We start from the raw sequence: 25839 nt of genomic DNA, 5'->3' as shown, positions 1-25839 counted from the left end.
TGTGGTCTCACCAAGGCCCTATACAATTGCAGTAGAACTTCTTTACTCTTATACTCCAATCCCTTTGTAAGAAAGGCTAACATATCATTTGCATTCTTAATTGCTTGCTATACCTGCGATGCATGCCAAACAATTCCCACTATAGTATACCTTGCTCTTTTACAGTTCTGTATCAAACAGGAGAACAAAGATTTCCCTTCAAATCCGCTACCTTTGAACTTACAATCTTATTGTGGTCACTTAATTAATATTGGGGTCTCAGACACTCATCAAATATCACAACAATATTGTTAAGGACACCATATTTGTGAAGTGAAGTGTGATGTAAAATATTTTCATTTAACAAGAAGCCCTGCAGGCTTCCTTATTGGCCAGGCATAGTTAGCAAGTGGGTATGTGAACTACTAAGACTAAAGTTTCAGGTTCACACCCCACTCAGTTAGCTCAGTACACGGGGGGTGGTGGTCGCGATGCTACAATTGGCTTTCAATTGAATTTTAGGGAGTAGAAAAGTAGCCAGGTTGCCCACTTCTGACAGAAGCAGGCTTGGCTAGACTGCCCTCTGCAGCTGAACAGACTGCCTGTACCCACCGTCAAGTCGAACAGACTGCCTGTACCCACCGTCAAGCCTCGTGCATAAATATTGGTAATTTATTTATTTAGAGATACAGCACTGAAACAGGCCCTTCGGCCCACCGAGTCTGTGCCGACCAACAACCACCCATTTTTTATACTAACCCTACAGTAATCCCATATTCCCTACCACCTACCTACACTAGGGGCAATTTTATAATGGCCAATTTACGTATCAACCTGCAAGTCTTTGGCAGTGGGAGGAAACCGGAGCACCCGGCGAAAACCCACGCGGTCACAGGGAGAACTTGCAAACTCTGCACAGGCAGCACCCAGAATCGAACCCGGGTCCCTGGAGCTGTGAGGCTCTGCGCCACTGTGCCGCCCATTTACGGGAGGACCTGGATGGCAATCGGCTGCTGTAGAATTATACCCTAGCAAAAACTCAATAACTTTCAGGAAGGGAGGGAAGAGAATTGTGAAGTTTGGCAGGGGCAGGCCTTAGACTCAGGTGGTGCCAGAGGACTGGAGAATTGCAAACCTTACACCCTTGTTCAAAATAGGGTGTAAAGATAAGCCCAGCAACTACAGGCCGATCAGTTTAACTTCGGTGGTGGGGAAACTTCTGGAAAGAATAATTCGGGACAAAATAGTCACATGGACAAATGTGGGTTAAGTAAAGAAAGCCAGCTTGGATTTCTTAAGAGAAAATCATGTTTAACTAACTTTCTGGAGTTTTTTGAAGAGGTAACAGAGAGGGTTGATAAGGGCAATGCAGTTGATGTGGTGTACATGGGCTTTCAAAAGGCGTTTGATACAGTGCCACACAACAGATGTATTAACAAAGTTATAGCTCATGGAATAAAAGGAACGGTAGCAACATGGATACGGAATAGGCTGAGTGACAGGAAACAAAGAGTAGTGGTTAGTGCATGTTTTTCGGGCCGGAGGAAGGTTTGTAGTGGAGTTCCCCAGGGGTCAGTGTTGGGACCCTTGCCTTTCCTGATATATATTAATGACCTAGACCTTGGTGTACAGGGCACAATTTCAAAGTTTGCGGATGATACGAAACTTTGAATCATTGTGAACTGTGAGCAGGATAGTGTAGAACTTCAAAAGGACATAGAAACGTTGGTGGAAAGGGCAGACAGGTGGCAGATGCGGTTCAATGCAGAGAAATGTGAAGTGATTCATTTTGGTAGGAAAAACATGGAGCGACAATTTAAAATAAAGGGCACAATTCTGAAGTGTGCAGGAGCAGGGGGACCTGGGTGTATATGTGCATAAGTCATTGAAGGTGGCAGGACAGGTTGAGAGAGCGGTTAATAAAGCATAAAGTGTCCTGGGCTTTATTAATAGGGGCATAGAGTACAAGAGCAAGGAGGTTATATTGAACTTGTATAAGATACTAGTTTGGCCTCAGCTGGAATATTGCATCCAGTTCTGGGCGCCGCACTTTAGGGAAGATGTGAGGGCATTAGAGGGAGTACAGAAAGGATTCATGAGAATGGCTCTAGGGATGAGAAACTTCAGTTGTGAAGATAGATTGGCGAAGTTAGGACTGTTTTTCTTAGAGAAAAGAACGCTGAGAGGAGATTTGATAGAGGCATCCAAAATCATGAGGGGTCTAGACAGAGTAGATAGGGAGAAACTGTTCCCATCTATGAAAGGATCGAGAACGAGTGGGCACAGATTTAAAGTAATTGGTAAAAGAAGCAAAAGTGACACGAGGAAAAGCTTTTTCACGCAGCGAGTGGTTAAGGTCTGGAATGCGCTGTTTGAGAATGTGGTAGAGGCAGGTTCAATTGAAGCATTCAAAAGGGAATTAGACTACTATCTGAAAAGGAAGAATGTGCAGGGTTATGGGGATAAGGCAGGGGAATGGAACTCAATGACTTGCTCATTCTGAGAGCTGGTGCGGAAAGATGGGCCGAATAGCCTCCTGCGCTGTAACAATTCTGTGATTCTGTGAATTTTAGTTCTTTTGCATTACTTAAATATAATCGGCACGGACACGATGGGCCAAAGGGCCTGTTTCTGTGCTGTGTAACTCTATGACTCTATAATACTTCTCTATGAAACCATTCTTACATATAACTAATCTTAGGTCAGCTGTAATTCAAGCTTCAGGGATCTCAACAGCCCTTATGACACCACTCATTCTACTCAAATCCAATTTAGATTTAGGTGTGAACTTTCACTCCTGCAGGCTTGGTCGAAAAAGTAAGTGACTTCTCATATCAGGCGTTGGATTTCCTGGAGTGTGTAGAAGACCTGCTGCAGTTTAACGTGATAAATAAACTCTTCTTTTGCTTCACTTTCTAAAACATTCTGACTTTGCTCTCAGTCATAGATACATGAACCATCAATTTCCATACACGACTGACGTTCAATTTCTAACAATCTCCAAGACTCTGCCAGCTGAAGGAACAGAAGTTACATATTCACATTTATACTATTTCCTCATCTTCAACAGGTCCCTTTTGTATTACAGTTTTGTCATTTCTCCTCAGTGCTTCATTAGTACTGTTGACACTCCTGTCCCTGCACACTCAGATTCCTTTCTTGTTTCCTTTGAGGTTCTGTTCTTCCTGTTACTACTTCCTTCTAGTTTTTCTTCAACTCTGATGCATTGTTTCCATTGTTTCAATTTCAGGTGGCCTGATCTCCCTCGCATCCTCACCTTTCTTGCATTACTAGGCTGCCTAGTTCACAATTTTTTGTCCATGTTTTATGCACTGTCACAGAGTGAGGCCATCCTACTTTGTCTCTCACCATTGATTGTTTTACTCATTTTATTTCTTCCATCAACCCACTGTTGTTCATGGATTCTGCTGCTGCCTTCTATTTCTGTTGCAAACTGTTTTTTTCTTTAAATTGATGAAATGTATCAGTGTACAGTATAGGACAGTACAAAGGATGCAAAGAATATGTAAGCAGACAAGGTAAATCAAGTTGTACTGATGAGGCGATTCCTAGTATGAGTTTTAAATCATCTGCAAAATGTAGGAAGCTGTTTCCATGCGTCTTCCCCCATCCATCTTTTCCTATGATCTCTCTGCATTTTCCCTTTGTCACTAATTCCAACACTGTGTTCCTGTGCTTTCCTGCTGCCTTTATTGCTTGCTATACAACAATGGACAAAAAGTCATTGAACATGAGGAGCACAAATCCAATGGCTCGACTCACTGGAGGTTTCTTTTTATGTAAACCCCACAGTCCTGCTGCGCCGTGTGTTTTAAATAGGACTGTGGACTCTGAATACAGTTACTGTGGTGGAAGCCGCTGTAAGTAGCTCAGCATGTTGGCCAAGGTCAGATGGAGCTGTGGGGCTTTGATGTGAAGGAGTCAACAGAAAAAGATGGATGAGATGATAATGATAGATACAGGAAAGCAAGATATGTACTACACAGAGATTAAGGTAGTGGAGGGATGACAGAAACAGGCAAGTCAGAAATTCAGATGCAAGACTGCTGAGATTCAGATTTCGATAGATCGTAGGAACAGGTTTCAAATGTGAATTATTTTCTGATACTCACATCTTAAAAGAGAAAGAGTTAAATCCTAGGTCATGCTGCCTAGGGTAGCATGGGTGAGGTGCGGAGTACAACTGCTTTCACATGCACCCCCCACCCCCCCCCCCCCCCCCCCCACTCCACTAAACACTCTCAGGTCTGATAACATGGGCGAACAGCAAAGTAAAGCTTCTTCTACAGTGCACCAACAATTTGCTCCATGTCCAATCACAGAAGATTGTCCTATTCTTCTTTCTCCAATAAACCAGCTAGACCTTAAACCCCCAGAGGGATCCAATTCTGACCTGATCTCTGATGAAAAAAATAAGTAAAAGAGCAACTGTGTGTTACAATCTGTTATCTGATGAACTTTGGAGGGTCTATATAATGACAAATTATCCTACTGGGCAAAGTCTTCTACATTCCTTGAATGATATGAACCATCCACACAATGCAGCTTAGCTAGGTAGATTCTGGGGAAACCATATGCTGACTGCGCGTGTGGTACGTTAGCATAGTGGTAATGTTACTGGATTAGCAACAACTTCCACATCCTGTGAATGAATAAAAAGAAAAGTGTTGTCATGATGTCACACATAGAAAGTGCTGCTCTTGCTTCCACACCATATAAACCTGGAGAATCCACAGCAGTTTGCTTTGCCCGGAAAATAACTAAGCCTTTATTCCCACCACCAACACCTCCCCGTCCCCGCCTCCCCCCCCCCCCCCCGCCGCCCCCCCGCCCCACCCCAAGATCTATTCATCATTAGTGTTTGTGTTCATTGAAAGGTGTTTTGTGGAAGCTTCATTCAAAGGCAAGTAACCTTTCTTCATTCTGCATCCCCCATGCGAGATATTGGGACTATTTCCACTGGAATATAAAAGGCTAAATTGAGATTTAATGGTGTATTAAAAATTAAGAAGGGCTTTGATAATCTTTCTAGCTTGCCCTATTTCCACTGGTTGAACAAGGGATCCTCAATTTAAAATTGTGACTGACAGTGAAAAGAGAGATACAAGGAGAAACATCTTTCCCAGAGATGTGTAAAAGTACAGAATGCTTTGTCACGGGTAGCGGTAGAGGCAGAGAACATTGTACAGTTTAAGGAAGAGTTGATAAATATTTGAAGCATGGTTAGCTAGTGGCTCCTGTGACTGATTGATTTACAGTAGATTCAGTACTGGCATTTTCTCTGTCCCAGTTGGAGCCAACAACCCATCACTGACAGGGGGTCTTTGCTATTGCTCAGTAGCTGTACCATATTAGCATTGATCTAAGTCAGAGCCCTCAATAACATGCATTGCTGCTGCTTCCTTAGATGCAAGTTCAATGATACTAGAATGTAGCTGGATGTGTTAGTCTTGTTGCACTTATCCATTCTTTAAAGACAATGTTAATATTAAGGTGGAATCTGCTTATTCCAGTGGTTCACGTGGATTTTGAACATCCTCAGGCATTATTGAAAAAGTTCTGGCAATTTTCCTGGTGTCCTAGCCAACATTCTTCTCGCAACTATCATCACCAAATGATGACTTGGTCATTCATCTCATTGTTGTTTGTGAAACCTTGCTGTGGACAAAATGGTTGCCTCTTTTCTCCATGAAGTGGTTGCAGCAACTCAAAAATAATTAATTGTATTTGAAGCACCTCAGAACATTTCTAAGAGACATGATAAGGCAATATATATTCAAGTTTCTTTCTTATCACCTTGTCCTGAATAACATGTTCATGGTGCTGATGTTCCCCAAGAGACATTTCCTGAATTGGAGGTAAATTTGGCAAGTCATATATCATGTTTAGGCAACGTGCACTTCATGCAATGATTGTGGGCATCATCGATTGTGAATAGATTATTAAATGTTGCAGTATTTAAAGCATTGGGTAGATATTGGTGCTGACTTGCTGACCCACTTGAAGAGACAGTGGGCTGTATTTTTGTTTTGGGGTCAGGATCCAGTTCCCGCCCCCGCATTGTGTCGGCAGCCAATGCCCAACGCGATTTTTTTAAGGGATGCCCAATTAATGGCCGTCCAATTAAGGACAGCAGGCAGAAAATTCCAGTTGGCGTCTCCCCAATGCCCTTAAAAGGTCCTTTAAGGGCCTTAGAGCCGTCACCACCCACCCCCCACCCCCCCCCCCCCCACCCCCACCATCCATTTTTAAAGTGACCTGGAGGCAGTGCACGCTGCTCTCTCAGGCTAATTTTCCAGCCCTCCCACACAAATCAAAAATTCAGTCCAGTTAGTTTGATGCAAGTGATATATCGAATCCTAACTTCTATTTTGTGCCTTAGTTCTCTGCCTCTTTAAGTTTGCTTATTTTATGCGCTTTCAGTATGGCCATCTAGGAAATACAGAGTTACTCACAGCTATTGCCGTACAATCTGAAAAGGCCAACGTTTCTACTTGTATAATCTTAGAATGCTATAACAGGCCATTTGGCCCATCAAATCTTTGCCTGATTTTTTTCACACTTTCCTGCTCAGTCCCCATACCCTTTAATAGCTCTCTTTTCCAAGCAATTAATTTCCTTTTACAAAAAAAAAAATCATGGACTCTGTTTCAACAATAGTTTATGTGAGAGAAGCTCCTGTAAAATCTGAGTCCAAAAATAACCTTATTTAGTATCTCTCCCATTTCCTCACTCTCCACTTCAGGTTTGCCTTCTCTTGATGGTAATAATGCAAATTTTGAAGATCTTCTTCCTAGATAATGTGCCTACACAAAGCCTATTTGTTGCACATAGGTTTTTGCTAAATTACTCTCTTAGCCTTTCTGTAGCTTTCCTATATTCTTAATGCGTCTTGGCTTTCATTTTTGCTATCTGCTCGATAAATACTTTTAAGCTTCAAATTAGAGTTAAGCTCCCTATTGATCCATGGAGCCTTAGCTTGAAATTTTTTTTTTAATTAGTTAATGGGATGTGGGCGTCACTGGCCAGGCCAGCATTTATTGCCCATCCCTAATTGCCCTTGAGAAGGTGGTGGTGAGCTGCCTTCTTGAACTGCTGCAGTCCTTGTGGGGTAGGTACTCTCGCAGTGCGCTTAGGAAGGGAGTTCCAGGATTTTGACCCAGCGACAGTGAAGGAATGGCGATATAGTTCTAAGTCAGGGTGGTGTGTGACTTGGATGGGAACTTGCAGGTGGTGGTATACCCATGCATCTGCTGCCCTTGTCCTTCGAGGTGGTAGAGGTTGCAGGTTGGGAAGGTGGTGTCTGAGCAACCTTGGTGTGTTGCTGCAGTGCATCTTGTAGATGGTACACACTGCTGCCACAGTGCGTCGGTGATGGAGGGAGTAAATGTTTGTGGATGGGGTGCCAATCAAGCAGGCTGCTTTGTCCTGGATGGTGTCGAGTTTCTTGAGTGTTGTTGGAGCTGCACCCATCCAGGCAAGTGGAGAATATTCCATCACACTCCTGACTTGTGCCTTGTAGATGGTGGACAGGCTTTGGGGAGTCAGGAGCAAGTGCTGCTTGATAGCACTGTCGACGACACCTTCCATCACTTATATTCCTTACACTCCCTATTTTCTCCTTATTTTCCTTCTGCATCCTTCTCAAATATTTTCCTTACTGACTCTGGTTTTCTTTGCCAATTTTTCCTTGCCTGTAGTCTGAGCCTGGTTCCTTTTTATCTCACTAAAATTTACTTTAATCCTCATCAAGTACCTTTGTTCTTGACATTTTACCTTTTGTGCAATGACCCACTCTAATTCGATTTTGGTCACTGTTTTCTAAATATTCCATTACTTTTTAGTAGCCAATTGCTTTGCTTTATTACCCAGACCAAGCTGCAAAGTGTGAATGGTTGCTTGGAAAAGGAGAGTCTAATACAGTGATTTACGGAGCCTCATATCCTGCTACTAACATCTTAGGCTCTGGGATAAAAGAAAAAGAAATACTTGCATTTATATAGTGCCTTTCACCACCTCAGAACGTTTCAAAGCACTTTTCAGCCAATGAATCACTTTTGAAGAGTAATCACTGTCGTAATGATGGATACTTGGCAGCTAATTTCCACACTGCAAACTGTCACAAACAGCAATGTGATAATGACCAATCATAGAATGGTTATAGCACAGAAGGAGGCAATTCAGCCCGTCGTGTCTGTGCTGGCTTTCTGCAACAGCAACTCATGTAGTCCCACTCTCCCGCCTTTTCCCCATAGCCTGACAAATATTTTTCCTTCAGATAATTATCCAGCTTTCTTTTAAAAGCCTCAATTGAATCTGGCTCCACCAGACTCAGGCAGTGCATTCCAGATCCTAACCACTCGCTGCGTAAAAAGCTTTTCCTCATGTTTTTGTTGCTTCTTTTGCCAATCACCTTAAATCTATATCCTCTGGTTCTGGATCCTTCAGCCAATGGGAATAGTTTTTCTCTATCTACTCTATCCAGACCCCTCATGATTTTGAATACCTCTATGAAATCTCCTCTTAATCTGCTCTTCTCCACCTTATCCACGTAATTGAAGTTCCTCATCCCTGGAACCAACCTTTCTGCACCCTCTCTAATGCCTTCCCATCTTTCCTGAAGTACAGTGCCCAGAACTGGACAGAATACTCCAGTTGAGGCCGAACCAGTGTTTTATACGATTTAGCATAACTTCCTTGTTTTTGTACTCTATGTCCCTATTTATAAAGCCCAGGATCCCATATCCTTTATTAATTGCTTTCTCAACCTGCCCTGCAACCTTCAATGATTTGTGCACATATACCCCCAAGTCCCTCTGCTCCTGCATCCCCTCAGAATTGTATCCTTTAATTTATATTGCCTCTCTTTGTTCTTACCAAAATTAATCAATTCACACTTTTCTGCATTAAATTTCATCTGCCACTTGTCCATCTGTTCCACCAGCCTGTCTGCCCTCTTGAAGTTTATCACTATCCTCCTCACAGTTCACAATACTTTCAAATCTAGCTCATTAAGATATATCTAGAAAAGCAGGGGTCCTAACACCAACCCCTAGTGAACCCCACTATATATCTCCTTGCAGTTCAAAAAAAAAAATTCACAACTACTATGTTTCCTGTCACTCAGCCAATTTCGTATCCATGCTGCTACTGTCTTTTTTATTGCATGGGCTCTAATTTTGCTGACAAGCCTGTTATATGGCACTTTATCCTTTATGCCTTTTGGAAGTCCATGTACACCACATCAACTGCATTACCCTCATGAACCCTCATCAAAAAACTCCAGCATGTTAGTTAAACACAATTTGCCCTTTAAAAAATCTGTGCTGGCTTTCCTTTACTATTTGCCACATTTGTCCAAGTGACGATTCATTGTGTCCCGAATTATCATTTCTAAAAGATTTCCCACCAGATAATGCTTTTTCGTGATGTTAATTGAGGGATAAATATTGGCCAGGACAGCAGGGACAACTCCCCTGCTCTTCTTTGAAATCCTGCCATGGGATCTTTAACATCCACCTGAGAAGACAGATGGGACCTTGGTTTAACATCTCATTCAAAAGACTGCACCTCTGACAGTGCAGCACTCCCTCAGTACTGCACTGGAGTGACAGCCTTGGCTTTTGTACTCACGTCCTGGAATGGGACTTGAACCCAGAACATTCTGACCCAGAGGTGAGAATGCTACTAACTGAGCCACAGCTGACACAAAACCTGAGTAGAAAAATACAAAAGACCTGCCAAGGTAGAGTAGTAGACTGAGCGTTTTATACACTGGAAGAGGAGACCACAGTCTGTGGCACCACCCATCTGGAAAGCCTTGACAACATTTTCCTGCATATGCTTTTCCCTGAACCGATCAAGCTAAACTATATCACTATGGTGAGTCAAGGATAGGTGATTTGGAGTTGCAGGCTGTGATCTAATGCAGGAGTCCAGATAGCATAAACCATCAGACAAAAGATGCTCTAAGATGCACAGCAATGGTTTAACAGAAAAATGCCAACAAAACAATTGCAACAATAATGTACTTTGATAGATCTGTATTTATTTCCTTATGTGTAAATGAATGTTTGTATTTGCACAGCTCTTCCAGCATTAAAACTAAAAGATATGCAGTACCCTGCACATTGTCCTGCCCCTTTGAGCAGGAAGAAGCAAAAATGAAGATGGATATGCAGCCATGCAAATTGATTTGCATGTTTGGGGCATCACCTAAACACTGTTTCGCCAGTCGAGAACATATCTTGATGAATCCCCTACTTTTTAGTTGTCATTTTGCTGACGACAACATATATATACAAAAACTATTACTAATTTGGCTTTGAGACCGAGTCTCAATGAATATTCTCAATACTGACAGTACAAGGAGGGGACAGACGATTATAAATCAATGCAGTTGAATAGGGAACAGACGATTATAAAACACCAACAGTCCAAACAGGGGGAAGCTCATACAATTATCACAGAAGATAAAGACACAGACGGAAGTGGAATTTCAAACCAAGTCTGCAAAGATCTCAGACACATCACTTTAAACAGTGGGGAACTGGGTGGTATATTAGGCTCGGCACTGACCTTGGCCCTTTGGGACCTGGATTCAGACCTAGCCCAGTGTGATGGGAGGAAAGTCTACCTTGTCGACTCAGGTCCAAATGTGAAATGAGTTTGGGCAGGAGTAGTCTACTTCCTAGCATAAAGCTACCTAACTGGCACTAAATTGACAAACTCACCCAGAGATCTCATGGGATGCTGGGAGCTGAAAAAGTGTCACATGGTTGTTGTAGAGAGTGCTCATTTAATTGGGGTCAAGACAGCGTTGAGGCAGAGACAGCTTTAACTTTTCATCTATGAGTAATGAATGTTTGATGCAGATACTGGATGTCACTAAAGAGGTCATAACACAAACAGCTTTCATCTCAGAGTACAAAATAAGCTGGAATGCAGTAATGGCTGCCTCTTTTAACGTATCTCAATGACACAGGCAGCCAACTGATACAACATGTCATACTCAAAGGAAGAAATCACTTGTATTTATACAGCATCTTTCACAACCTCAGGACATCCTAAGGTGCTTTACAGCCAATGACCTACTTTCTTTGAAATATAGTCATTGTTGTAACGTGAGGAATGTGGCAGCCAGATTGAGCGCAGCAAGCTCCCACAAATAGCAATGTGATAATGACCAGATAATCTGTTTTAGTGATGTTGATTGAGGAATAAATTCTGGCCAGGATGCTAGGAGAATGCCCCTGCTCTTCTTTAAATACTGCTGTGGAATCTTTTACATCCACCCTGAGAGGACAGACAGAGTCTCAGTTAAGGTCTCATCTGAAAGAAGGTGCCTTCGACAGTGTAGCACTCCCTTAGTACAACACTGAAGTATCAGCCTGCATTATGTGCTTGTGTCTCTGGAGTGGAACTTGAGTCCACAACCCTCTCACTCGTCATTGAGAGTGCCACCACTGAGTCATGGCTGAACTTAATTTTTAATCCCCATACGGAGGGCAGAAAAAAGTCACCTCCCCAGACGGAAGGGTCAAAAAAAAAGTCAGAGCAGGCTGGTGTTGTGTACATCCTGGTTTTGGTTATCACGCAACATAAGAGCAGATAGTTTTGGTGCCCTCTGGACTGGAGATTATTGCATGCATGGATGAACAGAAACACGTCAGGATGACAGTCTCCAGGACTTAGTTTCCTGTGTACAGCTCCATTCAATCTTCTGGCAAACACTCTATTACTCATTAAAAGAACCGTAACCTCTGGGGCTCTCCTATAATAGCATAATAAACCAGATGTAACAGCCACTGGAATTACTACCACCAATCACAGGGTGCCCATTATTATGCTTCAGAGTCTTGAAAGAATCTTTCAAGATTCATTAGTTAGGAGATCTTTGTTTTTGAGCAGCTCTCCCCATCTGGACCCACAGCATCGGAAGTTGCAAGCTCAAATGTTTCCTTCTCTTTATCCATGATCAGGGGCATGGATCTATGGTGACTGAATATGTCAACTTCTGCTTTCACTCCTTGGGAGTTGTACAGGTGTTTTAGGGATTTCATTCCACATACAATCGATTTTTCTATGACAATGAAGGATCAGAGGCCTTGCCCATGATTTGCTACATACTTTTTAAATAAACAAGCAGAGATGGGTCATAAACTGCAAGGGGACAGCTGGCACACTAGCAGGCTATTATTCAGATGAAGCCAATGATTTGCACTGGCTGCTGGTGTGCAAATCTCAGGAAGATGCTGGATTTGCTTTTAAGTCATGTATCCTGCAAACTGCCCCATCCAATCTATCTGTGGCCTTGGGAAACTCAAGTCTGCTTAGGAACGAGCATGGCATATAATATTTAAAACAAATTTTTTTTTTAGAGATACAGCACTGAAACAGGCCCTTCGGCCCACCGAGTCTGTGCCGACCAACAACCACCCATTTATACTAATCCTACATTAATCCCATATTCCCTACCACATCCCCACCTTCCCTCAATTCTCCTACTACCTACCTACACTAGGAGCAATTTACAATGGCCAATTTACCTATCACCCTGCAAGTCTCCGGCTGTGGGAGGAAACCGGAGCACCCGGCGGAAACCCACGCAGTCACAGGGCGAACTTACAAACTCCGCACAGGCAGTACCCAGAACTGAACCCGGGTCACTGGAGCTGTGAGGCTGCGGTGCTAATCACTGCGCCACTGAACAGATTCTAATAGGTGGAGTAGAAGAGAAAAGGGGCTGGATTTTACGGTGAGCAGGGCAGGGGGGCCCCGTCCGCTGGCCGAAAAGTCAGTGGCGATCCCGCCTCCGCTGGGCCTGGGATCCATACCGGATTTTACAGTCCCAAGGCCTTTAATTGGTCTCGGGCAGGACTTCCATGACATTGAGTCAGCAAGTCCCGCCTAATGGAGATGCCAGCCAAACAGCGGACTGGCTGCTCTTAGTCCCAGCAGCGCCATCGAGAGTGGTGACTACTGCTGGGACTACACCCAGCTGCAGGAGGACGATGACGGACGGCCCCGCAAAAGAGGTAAATTTTTGGGGCCTCGCTGGGGGCAATCGATCAGGCCCCGAAGAGGCAAAGTGAATCGGTTAGGGGGACGGGGGGGGCATATCGTGCGTTGGGGGCAGTTGGGACTGCAGGGGCGGCCGAGACTTCGGGGGCGGCCCTCCATGGCGCACAGGGAGCCCGATCAGGCAGGCCCATCCCCAGCCAGCCAGAAGGGCGTCTAGTTTTATCAGGCAGGTTTTCTGAGCCCTCAGCTGTCCTCCAGCCAAATGTAAAATCCCCATGGTGGCAGGCAGAGGCCCTCAAGTGGCAGTTAACTGACCACTTAAGGGCCTTGATTGGCCTGGGGCGGGCAGGCCATTTCTCGCCGTCGTTGCCCCACAAAAATTCGCAGCAGTGGCAGAAGCGGGTTGGGAAGAGACCCCAGCCTCCCACTCCATTTTATAGCCCCCCAACCCGCTCTTTTTGGGGGGGGGTGTAAAATTCCGGCCAAGGTGTCCCAATCCTAATGTCTCCACATTATTTTTGAAAAAAATCATTTATGCTCAAAGTGAGGAATGTTAATGCTGGCGAATAGAACTCTTCCCATTTCAAGCACAAAGCATCAGCATCCACCACTCTAAGGAAAGCTACAGCACAGCAAATGACAGAATAAAAGCTCCCTCTACGTTTCCCCAGCAATGCATCTCATCCCCAATCCCAGAAGAGTACCCTATACTGCATTATTTTTCCTTTGGCCTGTCTGAATGACATTAGTCTAGTTAGTGCCAGATCTGGGACAACCTTATACTGCAGGCCTTGGTCCAACAGTGGTTGGATGGAGTTTGCCCAAACTCATTACACATAGCCAGCTGATAGAAGAGACTTTCATCTCATGAAATCATGCTAACTTGAAAAAAAGAAGTGTCCAGCAACTTTAAAACAAATTCAGAACACTAATGATCTTACTGTCATGATAAAACAAAATTGCACAAAAGTTTGCATTGCTGGACTCGAACTGGTCTCTCTGTAACCATACAGGTTAAAAAGAAAATGGAATTAGTAGTTCTGAAGAGCAATGAATCTGATTAGTTGAGGAAATATTTTTGTCAATCTTGCAATTAATACACATCTTGGCTTGCAAATCAATGCAGAAAATACTGTATAGTACTCATGAAAAAAAATATATATATATGCAAAAATGAGAACTAGATTCAATGATTGTTCTAAAAATAAATGCTTTTGAACACAGAATGAAGTGGCTTGCCTCCAATGCAATACATAATTCAGTCATGAATTGAGGTTAAGGAATGCATTTGCTCAGACAGAATGTTTAACTTTGATGTAAGAAATAAAATGCTTCACCTGCCCATGATTTCCCTTCAGTTTTAACCATCACCATTAAATATTTCACTTCCTTTCCTTACATGCACTCATCTAATTAATTATTTGAGCGGTTCAGCAACTGCTCAGCAACTCCAACCAGTTCACTTTCCTCCAAAGCTCTGATCAGCCGACTCATTGTAGCTTTCTTTCCTTCGCACTGAATAAACTTGAGTAGCATTTGGTACGCTTGCTCATACAATCCTTCCCGCTCGTACTCAAAGGCTATATTGTCGATGGCGGGATCCCGAAGACCACGGCAGGTTTTCTTTAAAAAGCGGCCGACCTGCTTCCAGCTCCTGCCCACAGATTTGGCAAAGGTACAGTGATCCTGTCCACTCAATACATGGTCATCTGGGGTGAAAAGATAAAGATTTTTAAGAAATCCTCATTACTGAGCTGGGTGAAACAAATTCACTGAACGTCAACTGGCTAACTTGTCCCTAATTAACCTTTAACACAGGTTAATCAAAAAAAGGAAAGTAAGATTTCTTGGATGTAGATTGCACATTGTTACGGCCACGTGGTGAGATGTGGATGGTTCCCACTGATCAACTCCCACCTGACTGCAGCAAGTGTGTTTTGTTCTTAGGGTTTAACCCCTTGTTGTTTTATTTGTCAGATAAACAAACAGCAACAGGTTTTCTTGTAGGTTTAAAACAGAAAATCGATTATTTATTGAACAATATGCCTTAACCCAAAATTGTCACAACAGCATCCACTCATGCATTCGCACGCGCACACACATACACACAAAAAGGGACAGATAGAGAGGTAAAGGGGGTAAATAATTATAAGTTGGGGGGGGGGGGGGGCGGTGGTGATCACGGTAAACCTGTTGAATTCTCTTGGAAGTCAAGTTCTCATTTGTTGCAGGCCTGAGGTGTTTGTAGATTTCTCTCTTGGTTGAAAGTTCAGTTGAAGACAGCGGATCACTTCTAACTCACTGCTGTATAAAGTGTAGATGTAGAATTTTACAGCAGGGTGCATCCCTTCTGATGAGCTGGATACAAGCTTCTTGGATGCAGTTTTCTGGGTATCTCTTTCTCTCTCTCTCTAGGCTGCCTTTTAAAAGTAAAGATATATTACATCTTACCTCCTGGTGGGAGACGCTTTGGTTGCTCACCCATGTGATTGCACAATGGCCCAGGGCGTGGCTACTTAACACCATCTTTGTTTCAGAAGAACTCGTTCAATTTGAAAGGGTCTCTTGATGGGTTCAGGATGAGAATAATCAAGTTGTGATGTTTCCACTTCACACCTTTTTTGTTTCAATTCCGGAATATTTTAGGATGGGTGTAGGATGGGATGCAATTGACATCTCTTAGCTTTGAAGATTTTTCTTTATTCCTGTCAGATAGTTTGAATCTACCAAGGTCGAGTCCTTTTTCTTCGGTGGCCATCTTGGAACAAATTGTTCACTTTTTAAAAGAAAGGTCCATCTTTTAAAATACAAAGTCAGTTTTTATAACTCTTCAGTTTTTGTCCATAATCTTTCATTGTCGCTCTTCTTGTACGCATGACAACATGGTGTATGGCCTTTTCCAAGCTCTGTGCAGTGTTGTGTTGACCTTGTTCCAAATGAGAAGCATGGTGGCACCATAGTTAGAGAGCTTGTGAACCATTGGACAACCCAATGCATTGTACAGCAAAATACTGCTTCAGTAGACTTTTTTTTTGTTAAAAAAAATCTTGAAGAAGCCAAAGTACTAATGTGCAGCACAACACTCTGGATCAGCAAAGGGAACTAGCAATTTAGGTGATGTTAAACTCACATTTTTAAAAGGCACATTCTTTCCTGGTAGGAATAATCATGAACAGGTTGGGTCTCTTTTCTCTTAAAGAGAAGGCTGAGAGGTGACCTAATAGAGGTCCTTAAGATAATGAAAGCTTTTCATAGAGTAGACACAGAGGGAGTGTTTCCACTTGTGGGGACGAGCAAAACTAGAATATAAGAAATCAAACAGAGAGTTCAGAAGAAACATCTTTACTCAAAGTGGTGAGAATGTGGAACTCACTACATGGCGTGGTTGAGGTAAATAGTATAGATGCATATAAGGGGAAGCCAGAAAATAATATCAGGGAGAAGGGAGTAGAGGATTATGCTGACAGAATTAGAGAGGAAAGATGAGAGGAGGCTCACGCAGAGCATAAATGCCAGCATGAACTGGTTGGGCCGAATAGCCTGTTTCTGTGATGCATATTTTATGTAATTCTATGTAACTGTAGAAGGAATCAAAGACTGAGAAAGTAATACACTAGATTGTGATTCCGAGGACCCTAGTCTGAATCCCAAGCATACTATCAGAGCCCAGCAACTCCAGTCGCAGCATTTTAAGAAAGCTCCGTTTTAATTTTGGGGAGGAGGGGGTCAGGCTGTGAAAGAGAGACAGAGAGAGAGAGAGAGAGAGAAAGAAAGAAAAAGAGATACAACAACTAAAAGATAGATAAACCGAGCACTGAAATAGGAAGAAATTCCATTGAATGGAGAAGTCATTTATTGGTCACTGTAACATCAGGAAAGAATCCAAAATACAATATAGCACATTTCCATGTTATGACCAGTGAAGGGAAATTTAAACATCCCGACAAAGTGGCCAGCTTGTGTTTTACAAATCTGAAGATTGTTGAAGGAATGAAATGAGGGAGGTATCTGGGTCTTATTGTAGTCAGTCTGAGGTACCCATGGATCAGTTATATGAGATTGCTCATGAAAGCAAAAAAAAGAAAATGTTACTTTCAACAATAATGCTGAATATTTTGCTCAAACATATACTACAATTTTGCTCTCAACACCAGTGTCAGCAAAAGCAAACACTCATAAGAATGATAACTGTGTGTTCCACAGTAAAGGCTACCTTAACATCTTGCTATGTTAACACTGACACCTGGGAAAACACAGCCACCCACAGACCACATCTGCCAGGGCGGTTTTAATGCATTTCAGGCTGTGAGATCTATCTGGTGGAAGCCTGGCCAGTCAGGGAACTCAGGTCTCTGCCTCATCTGGCTTCCAATGCATCTTTTATATTACTTCAAGTTGTTTACTGTGTCTTACTGCTGCTGTGTAATCATTTATTTGGAAATAAAACAAACCATTAACTTTATCTAACATGCTTTGGTCAGATGATATTGCATTTTATCACCTTTCTAAAGGAGTAAGGAGAATGTGGTGGGCTATCCATGCTACAATAAAAAGGGCAGCTGTCAATTCTAGACAGTCAATATGGAGCACACCATTGCAGATATGACATCTGTAAGGTCACTGATTTTGGTTCATAAGAGATGTAGACTGCTTATGGAATCTGACTGAGTTACAGCAGGTGCATGCCTGTAAACCTTGTCCGTTTAACTCTCAATCTCAGATACCATGCCGAGGAGAGGCCAAATAAAGGGCAATAAATTAAGAGGATCCCCATGTCCCACTTCTACTCCTACACAAAGCTCAAAAGCAGCATTTGCATCAACCTTGAATCAGATTCATGTCCTGTGCCTGTTGTCATCACACATGCTGCAGGGCACAGGGAGACCTACTAAGGAGGAGAAAAATGTATTAGATAACTTGAATAGAATTTTTCCTTTTTAAAATTTATTTCATTCATGGGGTGTGGGTGCCGCTGGCAAGGCCAGCATTTATTGTGCCAATCCCTCATTGCCCTCATGAATGTGGTGGTGAAGGTATATCCACAGTGTGGTTAGAATTTTGACCCACCAATGATGAAGGAACGATGATCTAAGTTCCATGTCAGGATGGTGTGTGACTTGGAGGGGAACTCGCAGATGGTGGTGTTCCTATGCATCTGCTGCCCTTGTCCTTCTAAGTGGCCGAGGTCACGGGTTTGGAAGGTGCTGCCAAAGCACCCTTGGTGGATTGGCACAGTGCATCTTGTAGATGGTACACACTGTAGCCACGTTGCTGCGGCGGTGAAAGGAGTGAATGTTTAAGATGGTGGATGGGGTGCTGTTCAAGCAGGCTGCATTGTCCGAGATGGGTTATTGAAAATTTGATAACAACCTTTGAGGAATTAAATTGATGGAGCAACCATGAGTGAAAGTATTACAGAACACAGTAATTACACAACATGGCTCCAAAACCATAAGGCGCACACGTGAAACAATCTTTAAAATGCATAGCCTAACATGAAAGCTGAACAGCAGTCCTTTCTATCTCATTCACTGCACTGTACATGAAGGTGCTGGTGTCTGAATATCAGATGGGGCAAGACCATGTTCAACAAGGATGCCCTCCAAAGATCACACATTAAAAATGGCCACTTGGGACGAGTTGCCAGAGAGTTGCAGGCACACATGGAACTGTGACCAAGACAGGAGAACAGAACAGTGGTAAGAAAACAGCATTAGAAAAACCTGTGGACTACTGCACCGTACCAATCCAGGTGGCCAACCAAATTAAAATGATAGCAATAGTTCTTCCTTATCCTACAGGTATTTTGCAATAACTGCAGATTTGGAGGTCGCCACTCACCAAATAAAACACCTTGAAATTCAAAACTATCAGTCGAACAAAGTGGGCTCCCATTTGCTTGAATTGAAGATGGAGAAGATGGATACAGACTTGACAAAGGTGGGGAGGATGGCGATAGGGTTGTGGCTGCTGATGGTATTTCTGACTCAGGGCTGCACAGTGTCCCAGAGCTCTGACAGTTTGAATTGTACTCAAGGACCAGTTGCCTGATGTTTTCTTCCAATTTACTAACTTCATCGTCGCAAAGGTGGTTGGGCTGAAATATTTAAAAGTTTGAATCATTAAAAGGCCAAGTGTCATCCGCATACAGAAGGCCAATAGAACAGGATTAAAGGTTTAACATTTTCCTTGCAGCAACCCAAGATACTGAATATTAACACATCAGCAGACAGTGATAGCGTGACAGAATGCAGGGTTCACAACCAAAAAGCAAAGAGGAGAATTACTTTTTTTTTTAAAAACAACCATGTGTAGAATGCTCCACATAGCCACCACAATGTTTTTGATCAATTAAAGCAAACTGAAAAGATTTGCATTTATATAGTGCCTTTCACATCCTCATCCCGAAGTGTTTTAGAGTGAATTACTCTCGTTCACCCTGACCATTCCCCCCGATCCGGCCCTCATCTCTGCTCCCTTAAGTCCATGGGACACAGACTTGAAAGGATATAGCGGACAACTGGTTTAGCCATTCACTGCCGGAACTGGCTGGAACACTTCAAACACTATTGGGTCCTGCTCTTGACTGCTAAAACTGCTCACTATTCCAGGATCATCATGAAATGCAAAGATAACCCTGGCTTCTTTTCTCTACTGCAAACTGTCTTTCTCAACCCCTCTCACGTCCCCTCTACCCTCACCCCCAAGTGTGAGGAGCTCATGGACTTCTTTGTCAAGACCATCCAATCAGCTGCCTCTGCTGCATCCCTCCCTTCCACTAGCCACCTGACTAAACTTCTTTTAATGCTCCGCCCGACCCCAGCACCCTTATCTCACATCTTTCTCTAGTTTCTCTATCTGCCCTCATGTCCTCGTGGAGCTCATTTTGCCCATGAAACCCATTTCCTGTTCCCTTGATCCTATTCCCATTAAACTGCTGACCATCCAACTTACCCTCCAGGTCCCCGTGTTAGCCGATATTGTTAACAGTTCTCTCTCTTCAAATGTTGTCCCTCTCTCCTTTAAAATCTGCCGTCATCTCTCCTCTCCTCAAAAAACAACCTTTGACCCCACCGTCCTTGCAAAGTACCGCCCCATTTCCTCTCCAAAATCCTTGAATGTGTTGTCGCCTCCCAAATCCATTTGAATCTTTCCCAGAACTCCCTATTTGAATCCCTCCAATCAGGTTTCCGTCCCTGCCACAGCACCGATACAGCTCTTAGCAAAGTCATAAATAACATCCCATGTGGCTGTGACAAAGGTAAACTATCCCACCTCGTCCATCACCACCTGCCTGCAGCCTTTGACATGGTTGACCACACCACCCACCTCCAATGCCTCTCAACTGGTTCAATTTTTATTTACCTAATTGTAGCCAGACAATCACTTGTAATGGCTTCTTTTCCTGCTCCTGCACTGTTACCTCTGATGTCCCCCAAGGATCTATCCTTGGCCTTCTATTTCTCATCTACATGCTGCCCCTCAGTGACATCATCCAAAAGTACTGCACTAGTTTTCACATGTACATTGACAACATCCGGCTCTACTTCACCACCACCTCTCTCAACTCCTCCAGTTGCTAAACTATTAGACTGCTTATCTGACATCTAGTACGGGATGCGCAGAAATTTCCTCCAATTAAATATTGGGAAGACTGAAGCCATTGTTTTCAGTCCCCGCTCCAACTCTGTTCCCCAGCTACTGACACCATCCCTCGCCCTGAGATTAAGACAGTCAGTTCGCACCCTTGGTGCCACGAGCTTCCGACCTCGATTTCGCACCATCACTAAGACCGCCTATTTTCACCTCAGTAACACTGGCCAACTTCAGCTCGTCTGATGCTGAAACCCTCATTCATGCCTTCATTATCACCAAACTTGACAATTACAATGCTCTGGAATTAAAAGCTAGTCTTATGGTGACCATGAAACCATTGTCGATTGGTGTAAAACCCCACTGGTTCACTAATATCCTTTAGGGAAGGAAATCTGCTGACCTTACCTGGTCTGACCTACATTTGACTCCAGACCCACAGCAATGTGGTTGACTCTTAAAATGTCCTTTGAAATGGCCTAGCAAGCCACCAAGTTGTATCTAACCACTACAAAGTCTAAGAGAAGGGCACCACCCGGCATCGACCTAGGCACTAGAAATGACAACGGCAATGGCAAACCAGCCCTGTCGACCCTGCAAAGGCCTCCTTACTAACATCTGGGGGCTTGTGCCAAAATTGGGAGAGTTGCCCCACAGACCAGTCAAGCAAGAGCCTGACACAGTCATACTCATGGAATCATATCTTCCAATGTTCCAGATACCACCATCACCATCCCTGGGTATGTCCTGTCCCACCAGCAGGGCAGACCCACCAGAGGCGGCGGCACTGTGGTATACAGTCAGGAGGAAGTTGCTTAACATTGACTCCGGATCCCATTAAGTCTCATGGCATCAGGTCAAACATGGGCAAGGAAACCTCCTACTGATTACCACCTACCGCCACCAAATCAGTGCTTCTTCATGTTGAACACCAGATGGAAGAAGCACTGAGGGTAGGAAGGGCATAAAATGTATGGATGGGGGACTTCAATGTCCATCATCAAGAGTGGCTTTGTAGTACCACAACTGACCGAGCTGGCCGAATCCAAAAGGATATAGCTGCTAGACTGAGTCTGTGGCAGGTGGTGAGGGAACCAAGAGGGAAAAACCAACTTGACCTCGTCCTCACCAATCTGCCTGCTGCAGATGCATCTGTCCATGACAGTATTGGAAAGAGTGACCACCGCACAGTCCTTGTGGAGACAAAGTCCCATTTTCACATTGAGGATACCCTCCATCATGTTGTTTGGCAATACTATCATGCTAAATGGGATAGATTTCGAACAGATCTAGCAACTCAAAACTGGGCATCCATGAGGCGCTGTGAGCCATCAGCAGCAGAAGAATTGTATTCAACCACAATCTGTAACCTTATGGCCCGGCATAGCCCTCACTCTACCATTACCATCAAGCCGGGGAGCCAACCCTGGTTCAATGAAGAGTGCAGGAGGGTGTGCCAGGAGCAGCACCAGGCATATGTAAAAATGAAGTGTCAGCCTGGTGAAGCTACAACACAGGACTACTTGCATGCCAAACAGCAGAAGCAGCATGCAATAGACAGAGCTAAGCGATCCCACAACCAACAAATCAGATTTAAGCTCTGCTGTCCTGCCACATCCGGTCATGAATGGTGGTGGACAATTAAAGAACTAACAGGAGGAGGTGGCTCCACAAATATCCCCATCCTCAATGATGGAGGAGCCCAACACATCAGTGCAAAAGACAAGGCTGTAGCATTTGCATCCATCTTCAGCCAGAAGTGCCGAGTGGATGATCCATCTCAGCCTCCTCCTGAGGTACCCAGCATCACAGATGTCAGTCTTCAGCCAATCTGATTCACTCCATGTGATATCAAGAAACGGCTGAAGGCACTGGATACTGCAAAGGCTATCGGCCCTGACAACATTCCGGCAATAGTACTAAAGATTTGTGCTCCAGAACTAGCCGCGCCCCTCACCAAGCAGGTCCAGTACAGCTACAATACTGGCATCTACCCAGTAATGTGGAAAATTGCCCAGGTACGTCCTGTGCACAAAATGCAGGACAAATCCAACCCAGCCGATTACCGGCCCATCAGTCTACTCTTGATCATCGCAAAGTGAGGGAAGGGGTCGTCGTCAGTGCCATCAAGCCACACTTGCTCAGCAATAACCTACTCACTGATGCTTAGTTTGGGTTCCGCCAGGGTTATTCAACTCCTGACCTCATTACAGTCTTGGTTCAAACATGGACAAAAGAGCTGAACTCAAGAAGTGAGGTGAGAGTGACTGCCCTTGACGACAGGCAGCATTTGACAGAGTATGGCATCAACGAGCCCTAGCAAAACTGGAGTCAATGGAAATCAGGGGGAAAACTCTTTGCCGGTTGGAGTTGTAACTAGCAGAAAGGAAGATGGTTTTGGTTGTTGGAGGTCAATCATCTCAGCTCCAAGACATCACTGCAGGTGTTCCTCAGGGTAGTGTCCTAGGCTCAACCATCTTTAGCTGCTTCATCAATGACCTTCCTTCAATCATAAGGTCAGAAGTGGGGATGCTCGCTGATGATTGCACAATGTTCAGCACCATTCGGACTCTTCAGGTACTGAAGCAGTCCATGTAGAAATGCAGCAAGACATGGACAATATCCAGGCTTGGGCTGATAAGTGGCAAGTAACATTCGTGCCACATAAGTGCCAAGCAATGACCATCCCAAACAAGAGAGAAACTAACCATCTCCCCTTGACATTCAATGGCATTACTATCGCTGAATCCCCCACTATCAACATCCTGGGGCTTACCATAGGACAGAAACTGAACTGGAGGAGCTATGTAAATACTGTGGCTACAAGAGCAGGTCAGAGGCTAGGAATCCTGCAGCGAGTAACTCACCTCCTGAATTCCCAAAGCCTGGCCATCATCTACAAGTCAGGAGTGTGATGGAATACTCTCCACTTGCCTGGATGGGTGCAGCGCCAACACTCAAGAAGCTCGACACCATCCAGGACAAAGCAGCCCACTTGATTGGCACCCTATCCATAAACATTCACTCCCTCCATCACCGACTCACAGTGGCAGCAGTGTGCACCATTTACAAGATGCACTGCAGCAACGCACCAAGGCTCCTCAGACACCAACTTCCCAACCCACAACCTCCACCACCTAGAAGGACAAGGGCAGCAATTGCATGGGAACACCACCCCTGCAAGTTCCCCTCCAAGCCACACAACATCCTGACTTGGAACTATATCGCCATTCCTTCATTGTCGCTGGGGCAAAATCCTGGAACTCCCTTCCCAACAGCACCGTGTGTGTACCTACACCCCAAGAACTGCAGCAGTTCAAGAAGGAAGCTCACCATCATTTCCTCAAGGGCAATTAGGAATGGGCAATAAATGCTGGCCTAGCCAGCGACACCCACATCCCCCGAATGAATAAAAAAAAACTCCTCGTTGGTCTCCCACATTCTACCTTCTGTAAACTTGAGGTCATCCAAAATTCCACTGCCTATGTTTTAACTTACACCAAGTCTCATTCACCTATCATCCCTGTGCTCTCTGACCTGCAATGGTTCCTTGTCAAGAAACATCTTGACTTTAAAATTCTTCTCCTTGTTTTCAAATCCCTCAATGGTCTCGGCCCTCCCTATCTCTGTAATCTTCCCCCGGTCTCATAACCCTCCAAGATATCTGTGCTTCTTTAATTCTGACATCGAGTACCCCAGATTTTAATTATGAACATATGAATTAGGAGCGGGGGTAGGCCACTCGGCCCCTCGAGCCTGCTCTGCCATTCAACAAGATCATGGCTGATCTGATTGTAACCTCAACTCCACAGTCCCGCCTACCCCAATAACCTTTAACCCCCTTGCTTATCAAGAATCTATCTACCTCTGCCTTAAAAGTATTCAAAAACTCTGCTTCCATTGTCTTTTGAGGAAGAGAATTCCAAAGACTCACGACCCTCAGAGAAAATATTTCTTCTCATCTCTGTCTTAAATGGGCGACCCATTATTTTTAAACAGTGACCTCTAGTTCTAAATTTTCCCACAAGGGGTAACATCCTTTTCCACATCCACCCTGTCAAGATCCCTCAAAATCTTATATGCTTCAATCAAGTCACCTCTTTCTCTTCTAAACTCCAGTGGATACAAACCTTTCCCCATAAGACAACCTGCCCATTGCAGGTATTAGTCCAGTAAACCTTCCTTGAACTGCTTCCAATGCATTTACATCCTTCCTTAAATAAGGAGACCAGTACTGTACACAGTACTCCAGATGTGGTCTCATCAATGCCCTGTATAACTGGAACATAACCTCCCTACTTTTGTATTCAATTCCCCTCGTGAAAAACAGTAACATTCTATTAGCTTTCCTAATTATTTGCTGAACCTGCATTCTAGCCTTTTGTGATTCATGCACTAGGCCACCCAGATCCCTCTGCATCTTAGAGCCTTGCAATCTCTCACCATTTTGATAATATGCTTCTTTTTTATTCTTCCTGCCAAAATGGACAAGTTCACATTTTCCTACATTATACTCCATTTGCCACATCTTTGCCCACTCATGTAACCTATCTATATTCCTTTATAGCCCCCTTATGTCCTCTTCACAACTTACTTTCCATCTACCTTTGCGTCATCAGCAAATTTAGCAACCATACCTTCAGTCCCTTCATTTAAGTCATTCATATAAATTGTAAAAAGTTGAGGCCCCAGCACTGATTCCTGTGGCACATCACTTGTTACATCTTGCCAACCAGAAAATGACCCATTTATGCCTACTCCCTGTTTCCTGTTAACTAGCCAATCTTCTATCCATGCCAATATATTACCCTCTACACCATGAGCTTTTATTTTCCACAATAACCTTTTATGTGGCACTTTATCAAATGCCTTCTGGAAATCTAAGTTCAAGACATGCATCAGTTCCCCTTTATCCACAGCACATGTTACTTCTTCAAAGAACTCCAATAAATTGGTTAAACATGATTTCCCTATAACAAAACCATGTTGACTCTGCTTGATTACCTTGAATTTTTTATGTGCCCTGCTATAACATCTTTAATAATAGATTCTAAAATTTTCCCTAAGACAGATGTTAAGCTAACTGGCCTGTAGTTTCCTGCTTTCTGTCTCAATCCCTTTTTGAATAAAGGAGTTACATTGGCTATTTTCCAATCTAATGAAACCTTCCCTGAATCTAGTGAATTTTGGAAAATTAAAACCAACTCATTAACTATCTCACTA

At 43.7% G+C, this 25839-nt stretch overlaps 1 protein-coding gene across 5 annotated transcripts in view; it reads right to left on the bottom strand.

Annotated features, from left to right (window-relative positions):
* Positions 1-10028: 10028 nt before the first annotated feature.
* Positions 10029-25839, bottom strand: part of tradd (tnfrsf1a-associated via death domain) — a 41271-nt gene continuing 25460 nt past the window's right edge. For all 5 annotated transcript variants that reach the window (XM_068049647.1, XM_068049648.1, XM_068049649.1 and 2 more), the window contains 2 exons: positions 18865-19120; positions 10029-14732 (listed from right to left, as the gene is read on the bottom strand). In XM_068049647.1, the coding sequence (XP_067905748.1) occupies positions 14437-14732; positions 18865-19120 (552 nt within the window). In that variant the 3' untranslated portion in view covers positions 10029-14436. The remainder of the gene's footprint in view (positions 14733-18864; positions 19121-25839) is intronic.

This window comes from Heterodontus francisci, chromosome 17, assembly GCF_036365525.1.
Source record: "Heterodontus francisci isolate sHetFra1 chromosome 17, sHetFra1.hap1, whole genome shotgun sequence".
NCBI classification, from domain to species: domain Eukaryota; kingdom Metazoa; phylum Chordata; class Chondrichthyes; order Heterodontiformes; family Heterodontidae; genus Heterodontus; species Heterodontus francisci.
Note: the sequence above shows the minus strand (reverse complement) of the source record. Positions and strands in the feature narration are given on the sequence as shown.